At 45.3% G+C, this 11,633-nt stretch overlaps 1 protein-coding gene across 1 annotated transcript; it reads right to left on the bottom strand.

The window, feature by feature from the left end:
- Positions 1 to 982: 982 nt before the first annotated feature.
- Positions 983 to 2,926, bottom strand: LOC133907638 (protein S40-7-like). Its single transcript, XM_062349705.1, has one exon. It carries the CDS (start codon positions 2,842 to 2,844, stop codon positions 2,080 to 2,082), a length of 765 nt encoding a protein of 254 aa, XP_062205689.1. The 5' UTR covers positions 2,845 to 2,926; the 3' UTR covers positions 983 to 2,079.
- Positions 2,927 to 11,633: the final 8,707 nt, after the last annotated feature.

Here is an 11,633-nt window from a genome sequence, read left to right as displayed (position 1 = left end):
GCGGTTTGCCGGTCGTGACCGCTGATCCGATAGGATCCTGTCACTAAAGCTGCGTCCAAAAGCGGTGTGGGGGTGAAAGTGCACGACGAGCGTGGTGACGGCGGCAGTGAAGCGCGAAAGGGGAGACGGGACGGTGGTGATGCGTAGCTCGCCGGCGCGGCTCGCTGGTCATGGTTGCCGACCTGATCAGATCCCGTCGCCGAAGACGCATACAAAAGCGGCGCGGAGAAGTGGAGAGAAGTGCACGATGCCGCGTTACTTCAGCGGGAGTGTGGTGCATGAGGTCGCGTGCCGGAGGGCAAATACGACAGGGCGGCATCGCTACGACGGGAGGGTGACACCCAGGGTCGCAAGCCAGACGGTGAATACAACGTGGTGACGCGGTTTCGATGGGAGGGTGTGTGGCGCGGCTTCGTTGGAGGCGGCTTGCGACTGGCGAAGGGCGACGAGCCAGCGATGGATCCGGGAAGAGGGAGGCTGGGGTGGCGGTTCCGTGGATGAGGAGCAGCACGTCACAAAGGGGCAACACGGGAGTAGTGAGGCGACGGTGGAACCGTTGGCGCGACGAGTAGGAAGCGACACGACAGTGGAGGAGGCAGCGGATTGGGCCAAGTGGACGCCGAAGGGGACGGATCCGACGACGGCGGCGGACACAAGTTCGTTTTGGGAGGGGAACGGGGAGCACGTTGACCGGCGTGGCTTGAATCGCGAAGAGCGTTGGGTGGAGGGGGGCGCGGACACGCGAGACCACATGTTAATGCCGAGTTTTGGGAGTCTCAAAACAAGTGTAATAAACAGGGTCTGGTGAAGGAACCTACTAGTTCCAATGTATACATTGATTGATGTATAGCAATGACTCAGTACTCAACATAACTCATAACTCAGGGTCTGGTGAAGAAGCCAAGCCACTTATTTTGAAGCTACAAATGCAGACTATGAAAGCACAACAGAATCAAGTCAATACTGATGGACTCCATGTTTGTTAATGTATATTTCTGCATCTTAAAATAGCTACAATGCGTAGAAAAGTTTGTACCAAAAACAGGCAGGAAAAGCTAACACTGAATATGGTCATGTTCAGACAAGAGAAGGTTCGATTGGATGTTAACATGCACTTCGTTATAGAATGAGAGGTCACTGGCAAGGAATGATAAGTAGATAAATTTAGATACTAAGCATCATGAGCATCGTATTACCAACAGCCAAGGGTATTTGATGACACAATGCGTTCTATCACACTGCCACTATCATTGAAAATATCCACTACACAGATGAAGGTTTAGAGACTAAATGCCATATGAAACGAACATACCATACACTATCATCACTTATGTCCTCAAAGTTCGGCTATAAAACTTAAGTATAACACCAAGAGACTTTTTTTTAAGCAACCTAAATAGTAAACAGATAGACATGTGAATTCATCTGAACATGACAACAGTGAGCATTTCACACATCGATGATTTGCTGAGCAATCAATCGAACATCACAGTGCATTTCTCATACAACAGAGCCTATGAAGGAGAACCATACAAATCACCGCATGATATAGCATAGTACCGCATACAAAGTTACAAACATAGTTTCCAGTCATCTCGTTGTACTGGAGAGCATAATAAAAACAGTAGCAGAGTATCAAAAGACTCAAGTTTTATCACAAGATTTCAGAAGGCAAAATTCCAATGCAGCAAAAAGTGCATTGGTTTGGAGTTTGGATATTTGGAATGACAAAATCACCAAACATCCTCACAAAATTTGGTCCCTTCTCCTGCACCATAGAGAGAGAGAGCATCCTGACCCCAAACATCTATCCTCCCTGCTTATCGCTCATTGAAGTTACAACAGGAGATGATCTCACACATCCCCAATGACACAAAAATTGGAAACAGTTTGGACCAAAAACCTTTTTTATTTTGGTTTGGTTTAACCATAATTTCTTGTTTCACCTGTCCTTGAACACAAGGCACAAACACTTCAAGATTTATGGCATGATCCTGACCAAAACTAAAACGGAGATCATGCAGCACAATTGACTTATTGAACTCAAAGGCAAAAAGATAGTTACCACCTTTACCGTATTCAGTCAAGGAAGCCGGTCTGCCGGAGCACGGCGTCGCGCACGCGCCGGAGGTCGCGGCCCTTGAGCGTGCGGCCGGCTCCCTCCAGCATCGAGGACGGCTTTCCGGGAGAACCGTAGCCGCTGCCGGCGGACGCGCGCGCCACCATCTCGTGCGGGGGCAGCATGGCGGCGTCACCCCGGAAGAGCTCCTCGTCACCGTCGGCCTCGTTGCCTAGCCCACTGGCGAGCTCGTCCCACCCTCGCCCGCTCCTTCGGGGGGGAGGGACGGGGACCTGGACGGGGGCCGACTGGTGGTACGGAGCCGCGGCCGGCAGCTCCGGGTCCCTGGGCCTGGGGGCCGCCGGGATGGCGCGCGCGGCGGACGCAGGGGACCGCGAAGGCGTCGCGGAAGACGACGTCCCCGCCGCCGCCGCCGCTGCGGCGATGGTCGCCTTGCGGCGGAGCAGCGTCCCGGAGGTGCCGGCCGTGGCCGTGGACACGGCCACGGATGCTGCGCCGCCCCCTCCGCCGCGAGCAAGGAGCTTCCTGTCTCCTTCGTGGAGCGCGGCGAGCAGGCCGAGGTGGCCGCGCAGGACGCGGCCCGGGTTCTTGGAGGCGTCGGGCGGCGGGTCCGAGGAGGCCGGGGCGGGAAAGAGGAGGTCGCCCTCGAGGAGCTCGTCGCCAGCGGAGGGGGAGGAAGCTGGCACAGAGGGGGACGGGGAAGAGAAGAGGCCGAGGAAGCGGTCGGCGGGCGGCGAGCGTCGGGGCCGGCCGGCGGCGTCCATGGGATATCGTCCGGCGAGGGCCGGCGGGGCCAGGAGGTGGGGGCAGTACGCTGGCAGACTTTGGAGCCTCGTGGCACCGCACTCTTATTGGCCGGCGCATGGTGAGAGAAGTAAATTCTATACGATTTTATAAAAGATTTTTTAAATAACATGTACTTACTTATTATTTCTATTTTTTACTCAATTATTAAATCATAGGATGAATCATATAGATAAGATCTCACAAAGATTTTTTATAGAGATACCCAACTAGTGAGCCCACTTAGCAATATTGCATACTAGGGTATTTTTGTTTTTAGAATAAGTACATTTTACCCCTATAATGTAAGGTCAGAGTCCCCATAACCTCCTAAAATTTTCTTTGGTTCATTTAACTCCCCAATGTTCCTAAATCAGGTCACTCTACCCCTATGCAGGTTTATCTTGGCAGCTTTGATGATGTGGAGGTTGCATTGCTATTTGGTCTGCCACATCACTCTCCACACGCCTAAAAAGTGGCCTCCACGGTCAAATAAAAAGAGTACTTCCTACTACTCTTTCTGATGATGTGGAGTTATCTCATTCTGTCTCCCCTATTCCCCACACCCATGGCTTCTGTTGTCCACGCCTGATTCAATGCTGCACGGCTCGATTTGACTTCGCCTGAACTCCATTCGCCACTACACACACCTGATGCGACGTTTCCTAGTTCGATTCGCCGTTGGCCACACCAAATTCGCAGGTGTCGTTCGCACTTGACACCGTCGCCTGCTTTACCCCGCCACTGGTCACAATGGTGCTTTAGACCATCCCACCATATTTCTTTTATTTTATTATCTTCTGGATTCTCTTCTCTGTTTTTATTTCCTTTATATTCTTTCATCTTCAACAGTTTACTTTCGAGAAAAATTATGAAGAGAAAGAAGAGAATCCTATCTTGAATGGAATGACCCTGCGAATTCTATTGTGAAAGGAATCGTGACAAGAAATTGTTGGAACGATGAAGGAAACAAAAATCCTTTCACAACGAGATTTTAGTCCCCGAAGAGAAACGGTTAAACATGGCCTTACATCGGCGAGTATCAGCGGACCGAAGGTTTGGTCGTTGAGCTGGAACTCATTCAGGATATCCAGGTTTATTTGGTTGGACTCATGTTTCTGGTCTTTAAATTGGAAAGTTATCTTCTAGCTTTTGGTTTCTGTTGATGATTTTTGTTATTAGTTTTTAATAAATTTTTAATTTTTCAGTATATCAAAAGGCTAGAAAGCGTATCTCAATTTACTTCCTAATTTTTAGTTTATTCTCTCCTAGGTCAGCTCAATAACTAACTGTTTAATTAGATTTTTAACTTAGTTGTGCCTTAGTTGTGCAACGCTGGGAGTTGTCCACGTCATGAACTCCCGCAGCAGCGCCAAGCACGCGGAGACAAGTTCCTTCCCGTTTCGGTAAAGCTCATCAAAGGCTTCGTGGCCTAATATATTATCAATGCAAGGAGATAATAAATCAATTATTAGTTAAGAGCACAACCTCAGCGCGGTGCGGCACACAGAAGAGGATAGGAGCAACGGATCGATGCAGCGCTCGAGGCAAAGAGATTAAGAGATGGAGAGAGAGTTGAACAAGAAGAAGAGCAAGATGTAAGGTTATATGTGATGTGGCAGGGCACGTGGCAAAATCATTGAACCACTAACCAAAACTGGTTGAGGGTGTGAATTAATCTGGTATTAAACATGTGGGGGTTAATTAGACCAAAACATACGTTAGGGCTAAAGTAGACAGGTGTGGTACTTTGAGCGAGTAAAATGTATTTTTTTTTCTTTTTGTTTGCAGAAGGTCGTACACATATTATACTTATGTCCACACAAACCAGTGTGATTGCGCGTAGGATACTTCTAAACTATAGTGCGTAGTTAGAGACAATCTATTACCAGTGGATGACTTAAAACAAGTTATAGGATTAGGGGTGGTGAGTCCATGCGTGCAATGTTAACATTATCGATGTCGGATTAACTTGCATTAATACTCTCCAAAATCACAAAAAGTGAAATTTTGGGTATTTATCATTAACCAAAAACTCCAAATCACCCCCTAACTTTGTGCCAATCTTCAATTTTTACCCGGAACTATGAAACTAGATATTTTTAACTTAAATTTTGCAATACAATTTAAATAACATCGTAACTAGGGGGGCATGTTAACCGAGAAACCAAATGGAGAAGTATCTTGTTTCGTATATTATGAGATATTAACAACAACTGATGTGTTTTGAACTTGATTAGCATGTGTTTATAAATGCTTGTTCTTGTTTATATCTAATTCTAGTTTGCGGTGTTTGGAATTAACGGATTATTTTCTGTACGTAGAAAAATTACACACACCTGAACAGTGTTCATTGGAAGGTCCAGTGAGCAGTGTGTACTCGCTGAATTATTTCTCGCAGAGAGCAATTTTTGAGCGAAATTGTAGATCAATGCACCGGAAGGTCCGGTGAATGTGATGGCTACACCAGAGGGTATCACCGGAGCATTTTTAGTGCTGAAGCAGAAATGGTAAACACCGGATGGTCCGGTGATGAACTTTAAGAGCGCCGAAGTATTTTCTACAGATGGGAGATTTTTTACGTCAAGTTTGAGTATGTACGCCGGATAGTCCGGTGCTGAGATTGTGAATACCAGAGAATGCACCGGACCTTTGTTGCAGAGAGGTTGCAAAATGATGGTTCAGTGTATTGGCATACACCGGATTATCCGGTGATGGACATGAGATCACCGGAAGCTTGTTTTCCTGCAGAGAGCAAAGTTTTCCTAAAACAGATAGGGTTACACTCACCGGATGGTCCGATGTTTAGGAGCGGAACACACCGAAATATTCGGTGTTCACGTTTTCTACAGGATGTGCTCTGAGTTGAAGTTGTTGATTTTGTGCTAACTTGGAGATGTTTTGGAGTGTGGAGAGAAATGTGTTTACTTGTTTCAAGGTGTGCAGGTGACGGATGCAACTTAGTGTTCGACGGCGGGTGATCGGGGCTAAGCTGGTGCTTAGTGCCGGATGATCAAGGAGGGTTGGGCGGAGTCAAGGGTGATCTAGATATACACATGAAGGTAAAATAAAACATGAAACAGATGATAAAGATGGCATGTTAACAAAGTCAAGCGAATGGGATGCCGGTGCAAGTGACAAGGCGGCTCGAGGAATCGAGAGCGGGAGATACTTACCGTTGGTTAAGATCGTAGGACGGAGGACACGCGTTATCATCAGAGCGCTAGATTCAGGTGGAAGCAAGTGGCGTCTAGTCACACATTGAGAAGCGTGCTAGGATTTCACGATTTGGTCTCAAAACCGTGGGAGGACTGGAGGAGTACGTGATACTATCACAAAGCTTGTGTCGATATGAAGCTAAGTCATAAAGGTGCCACAGCCGTTCGATAAATAGAGAAAAAAATAGACTAAAATGTCATTGGTGGTAGGTAGAAATGTACTACAAAAGATAAGTATTTTAATAAAAGACTAGGGAACTTGAGGATCAAATTCCTTAAGCCTATAAATAGAGAGGTATAGCTATAAGAGATGATGAACAAAATATTTGAGCCCCTTGTGCCACCTATATGAGAGCATTATACTACAGATTTAGAGGAGAGGAGGATGAGTTTTTGCTTCCGCTTGAGTTTTGAGGTGCTTAGGTGATCCAAATAGAAGAAGGCTGTTGATTTAGTAAGAAATTTATTGATGCGTCTATTCACCCTCCTCTAATCACCAATCTCGTTCCTACAATTGGTATCAAAGCCGGTTTGATCACTTGTTGATCTTAACCGGCTTTATTGTCGGTAGGCAACATGGAGAGAAGTAGAAAGATTTCGCTGTTTGATGACTGTGATTTTTTTACTAGAAGGTGCGCACTGAGGCTTATCTTCTAAGCTAAGGAAGTGCAATATGGGAAGTAGTTGATTATAACTACGAGATCCCTGATGCTCGCACGACTTAAGTTCAAATCGAACAATATGAGGCCAACAACAAGGCTAGAAATATTTTGTTCACTACACTGAGTTGGAATGAGTTTGACATGGTCCAGCACCTGCATACTGCCTGGGAGATCTGAAATACTCTGAGTGTCTTTCATAAAGGCACTAATCAAATTAAGGCCAGATGTCATAGCACATACAACCAAGAATACCAAATATTTGTGCAAGGCCCCGGAGAGTCTTTAGATGCGATGTTTGCTCGTTTTGATGAGATTGTTAGCAATCTTTGATCAACTGGTGTTTTTGTTATAGTCTGATCACGAGAGAGTGATCAAGCTTCTCTATACTCTTGATCGTAGCATATGGAATGTAAAGATCTCGAGCATTGAAGAGTCTCCAAGTTATGACACATTGACTTGTGATGAACTCTTCAGCAAGCTCAAATTCATCGAGATAGCCAAGGCTGCTCGGATCGGTCTCGAAAATCCCTTATCTCATAACATGGCGTTGGTTTTCGGACCTGGTGGTGGCAATCAGTGTGCAGCTGGTTTCTCTTATGCTAACACTTTATCGAGTGGATTTGTTTTGTTCCTTGGTTTCTGTCACACAGGAGCAGGTAAACACGTTGGATGATGAGGACCTTGCGCTGATCATGAAGAAGTTCACTCGCTTCTACAACCATCACCAAGACCGGAGGAGGGATGGTTCTCGCACCTGCTTTGAGTGTAGTGACACTACCCACTTCAAGGTGGACTGCCCTAAGCTCAAGAAGAGGGAGGACGACGACCACGATTACAACAAGCATAAGAAGAAGAATAAGAAGCCATTCTTTAAAAAGAACCGTGACAAGATGGCCAAGAAGTCGGCCAAGGTGGCTCCTAGGGCATTCGTGGCTGCTCTCAATGACATTGATACTTCTTCCAGCAATGAGGAGAGCTTGGAGGAGGATGAACCATAAGTAAAGAACAAGAAGAAGGCTAAGGATTTCACTGTCCTCTGCTTCATGGCGGATAACAACAACGACGATAGCGATCCTGAGCTAGATCTTTTTGAGGTATTGCCTTCCTACAACTAGTTTTTCATCCAAGTCGATACCTTGAATGATACTCTCGTTAGCCAAGATAGGTTACTTAAGAAAGCTATGTGTGAGTTGAAGGATCTTAGGCCTAAGTATGAGCCTGTCTCTACTAAACTTGCATTGCTTAGGTCCAGGCCTGATGTTAAGGAGTGTGAGAGTTACCTGATTGTCATGGCTAAACTTGCCGAGCTTCGTAATGTGCATTCTCAAGTCATCAGTCCGCTTGAGAGTGCCGAGAAGAAGCTCATTGAGAAGGAGTTTAGGTTTACTCTTTTAGGTGCTTGTAAGAATTGCCCTTTGCTTATAAGGATGTTGAACTGAAAGATAAACACCTGAAGGAGCTAGAATCTAGATTAGAGAGTGTTGGGAGTTCTAAGGATGTGTAGCTAAATTATTTTATCTGTACCATCTTTCAGGATAAACTCAATTGGGTTAGAGGTCAAGTTCAAAAGCTTTTGACTAAGAATGAGTACCTTCTTTCTCTGGTGGAGAAGTGCTAAGAGGGCAAAGGAAAAATGAATTTGATCTTAGCCAAGATCAATATGTGTGCTAATAAGGTGGGTTGGCTCTTGAGTTGGGTTTTGAAATGGTGGCTTATAGTGGGGATACGCGTCCGTCGTTCGGTATACTCAGGATTCATTATCAGGGATTATCTCCCGACATCATGAGGATTATTTATGGTGGTTAGTTTACTATGTATTTTTGTTATTTGATTAAATTAAACGATGAGTTAGATAGTTGTGACTATGTTAAATTATTAATGCTATCAGACACACCAGTACTTTAGTGGGCTAAGATTTTTGTTTTTTTAATTATTTTAGTAGGTAAGTTGCTAACCCACACTTGTAAACTGTAATTCAACAACTTAATAAGTCTTATGCTCTTAGTTATTTCAGCAGAATCTAGGGTTGCACGTCCAAATAAGTTGATTTAAGGCCCCTTTGATAGGGCTCTGCTCCAGTTTCTATAGCTTCACTCCATAGATACATGATGGAGCAGATCCATTATGGATTTGGAGATGTCAACACTACTACATAAAGGCCTTTTAGTGTCAGCTCCAAAGAGCCCTTCAGTGCCAGTTTTGCATCCGGCACTAATGGGTCGACACTTAAAGTCACCATAATCAGTACCAGTTGTACAACTAGCACTAAAAGTGGTTCTTGGGAGCAAAAAAAAAAGTAAACAAGCTGGCTCGATTCGAGCCAGCTCGTATGCTGCCCCCGTCGTGCTCGCTCGCCCCCCCCCCCCCCCCACCCCCGGTCGCTCGGTTCGTAGCCTTGCTCTGTCCAATACAAGACAGAGCACAAAGGCCACCGCCACTGGACACGCTGGCTGCACACTCCTTGCCGACTACCCCCGACACACTCCTCAATGTGCCCAGACAGGAAGCTCCAGCTGCATCCGGTCCACAGCCAGGCGCTCCGCCTGCTGGCCGTCTTCGCGCCGGTGTCGTCGAGCCGGAAGACAAAGCGGAACGACCCCACGACGAGACGGATGCTGGTGCTACCACTCCAGCTCATGCCCAGCCCGCTCGCCGCCTTCTCCAGCACCACTAGTCCACTCTGCCTATTGTTGCCACTCCGGCTCGTGCCGAACACACTCGCAGCCTTCTCTAGCACCGCCAGCCGAAGCACCAGTAGCGTCAGTCGCCGCTCGGGCCCTGCCACCACCATGACGTGTTGATCTCCGACCTTAGTGAGATCCATGGCCGTATCCGCTGGATCCCGTCGTGGATCTTGCAAGGGGCGGAGTTGTTGGTGGTGGAGGCTGGGAGGAGGTCGATGAGGGGGGGGGGGGAGGCTGGTGAGGGGAGAGACGCCGGTGAAGAGATAAGGGAGAAAGAAAGAGTGACATTTAGCCGGTGAGTGCCAGCCTAGAGAGATAAGGTAGAGAGAAAAGAGATGAGCCGGATTTAATGAGAAAAAGAGATGAGCCGGATCTGAGCACAAGAAAATATCAGGGTGTATTAAAATTTTAGGTCCACTGAGAGTATCAGTGTCGGTTCGAATTATAAACCGGCACTGATAAGTGCGGCTTATAATTCAAGCCGACGCTAATATTAAGTATCAGTGCCAGTTCAACACGGCTTAATCATTAATCGAGCGCGAAAAGTTATGAACCAGCACTGATACTTCATCAATATCAGTTCTAGCCTATCCGACATTGATGACCCGGCTCGGATGACCTGCTTTTTTTAGTGTAGTGGGGGTGTTTGGCTAGCAGGTTAGCTCCAACTCAAAAAATGAGAGGTTTTTATGTTTTTTTTAAAAAAACCATCTATTTTATATTATTAATAAAGCAAGCAACTATATGAGTACCTAACTTTTACATTGAAGATACTATTGAATAGCTTGTTGCTATCAAGTTCTTGATGCAATGAATGTGCTAAACTTCTTGATCTTCCTCGCCAATGACCTAGGATCTTGCAACAACAACACGAATGCTGACATCACAAAAGCAGGAAATAGACTTTTCAATGATCTCCATGGACTAGTAGGACTTGCGCCATGGTAGCAAATGTCATTCGTCAAAAGAAAACAAGAGTGAATTCATTTATAACTATCTCGACAAGGAATCAATCTTAGTGTAGGCATCGCCGTTGTCGTCCGAGTGAGTTGGTTCGATAGAACCCATCACGGGTAAGAAAAATCCAACGAAAAACATGTAGGAGAACAAACTAGAACAACTTGAACTAGAAAATAACACAGAAGAAATTAAATAAATCTAAACTTACTCCTAAAAAAGTATGGATCCCCCACCCACTCAGCGCCAATGAGAGCTCCGGAGAGCAGGGGTGAGAGATCGGAGATGAATTCCAGTGGCCGCTAGTTCCATGTTGCAGTTGCTCTAGTGGCCAATGCTTCCCCTTTATCGTAGGACATTTGACACGAGGTTTTTATATGACTAGTTGGGACTACCCTTGATTTTTATACTAAGATCAAGGTGGAGTTGGTAGTAAGAGCTATGTCAAACACTAGTAGAAGCATAAAGAAACTAGGGTTGGATTTGTACAAATTGTAATGCCTATCTTCTAAATGACAATGATTCAATGAACACCAACCTTGCTCCTACAGTTCGTGACATAGTAACAAGATTCATAAATTGATTTTTCATAACTGGTGTGATGTTATGTTTTTGTGGATACTCATGCAACACCGTCTTTACAAAAAATCTTTTCAGCTATTGATATATTTTAATGAAACCACTGCAAGATTTTTCTCATTAAAACTTGGATGGAAGCACCAATATAGTTGCTTTGTTAGGAAAACAAATGAGATGGAAGTCGGGATTAAGTAGGTGTATCATTTTTGTTTGGGGGTCAGGCAGAAAAAAAACAAGCTCAAGATAATATGGTTATCTCCTTGCAATTTATTGAATCCTTATGTTGATAGATTGGATAACATGGTTCATTGCTAACACTTTGTGATAGTCCAACCGGCCTAATAGCTTGGTTCTCTAATGGAGAATTAGCGTCCAACCTCCATTTCCACAAAGCAGGGCTGCATTTGTTAATTATGTAGATTATCATTATTACTTTCTTGGATTGCACTTGTTGATCTACTAGCTAAGTGCTCGTGCATTTTAACAAAAAACATAAATATTAAACGTGGTAAAATCAAACATAAACTTAAGGTATAGAGATGTGGATGCGCTATAGGAGCAACGCCGAACAAATACGACAGGAGCGATGCTATAGTTTGATTTTAGATAGGTTCTGAAAAAGGAGAAGATTATCCGATAATTTATCTCCTAATTTCTTTATTTTTTCATC

The sequence above is a fragment of the Phragmites australis genome, chromosome 24 (genome assembly GCF_958298935.1).
Source record: "Phragmites australis chromosome 24, lpPhrAust1.1, whole genome shotgun sequence".
Classification (NCBI taxonomy): Eukaryota; Viridiplantae; Streptophyta; class Magnoliopsida; order Poales; family Poaceae; genus Phragmites; species Phragmites australis.
This window is presented reverse-complemented; position numbering and strand designations above follow the sequence as displayed.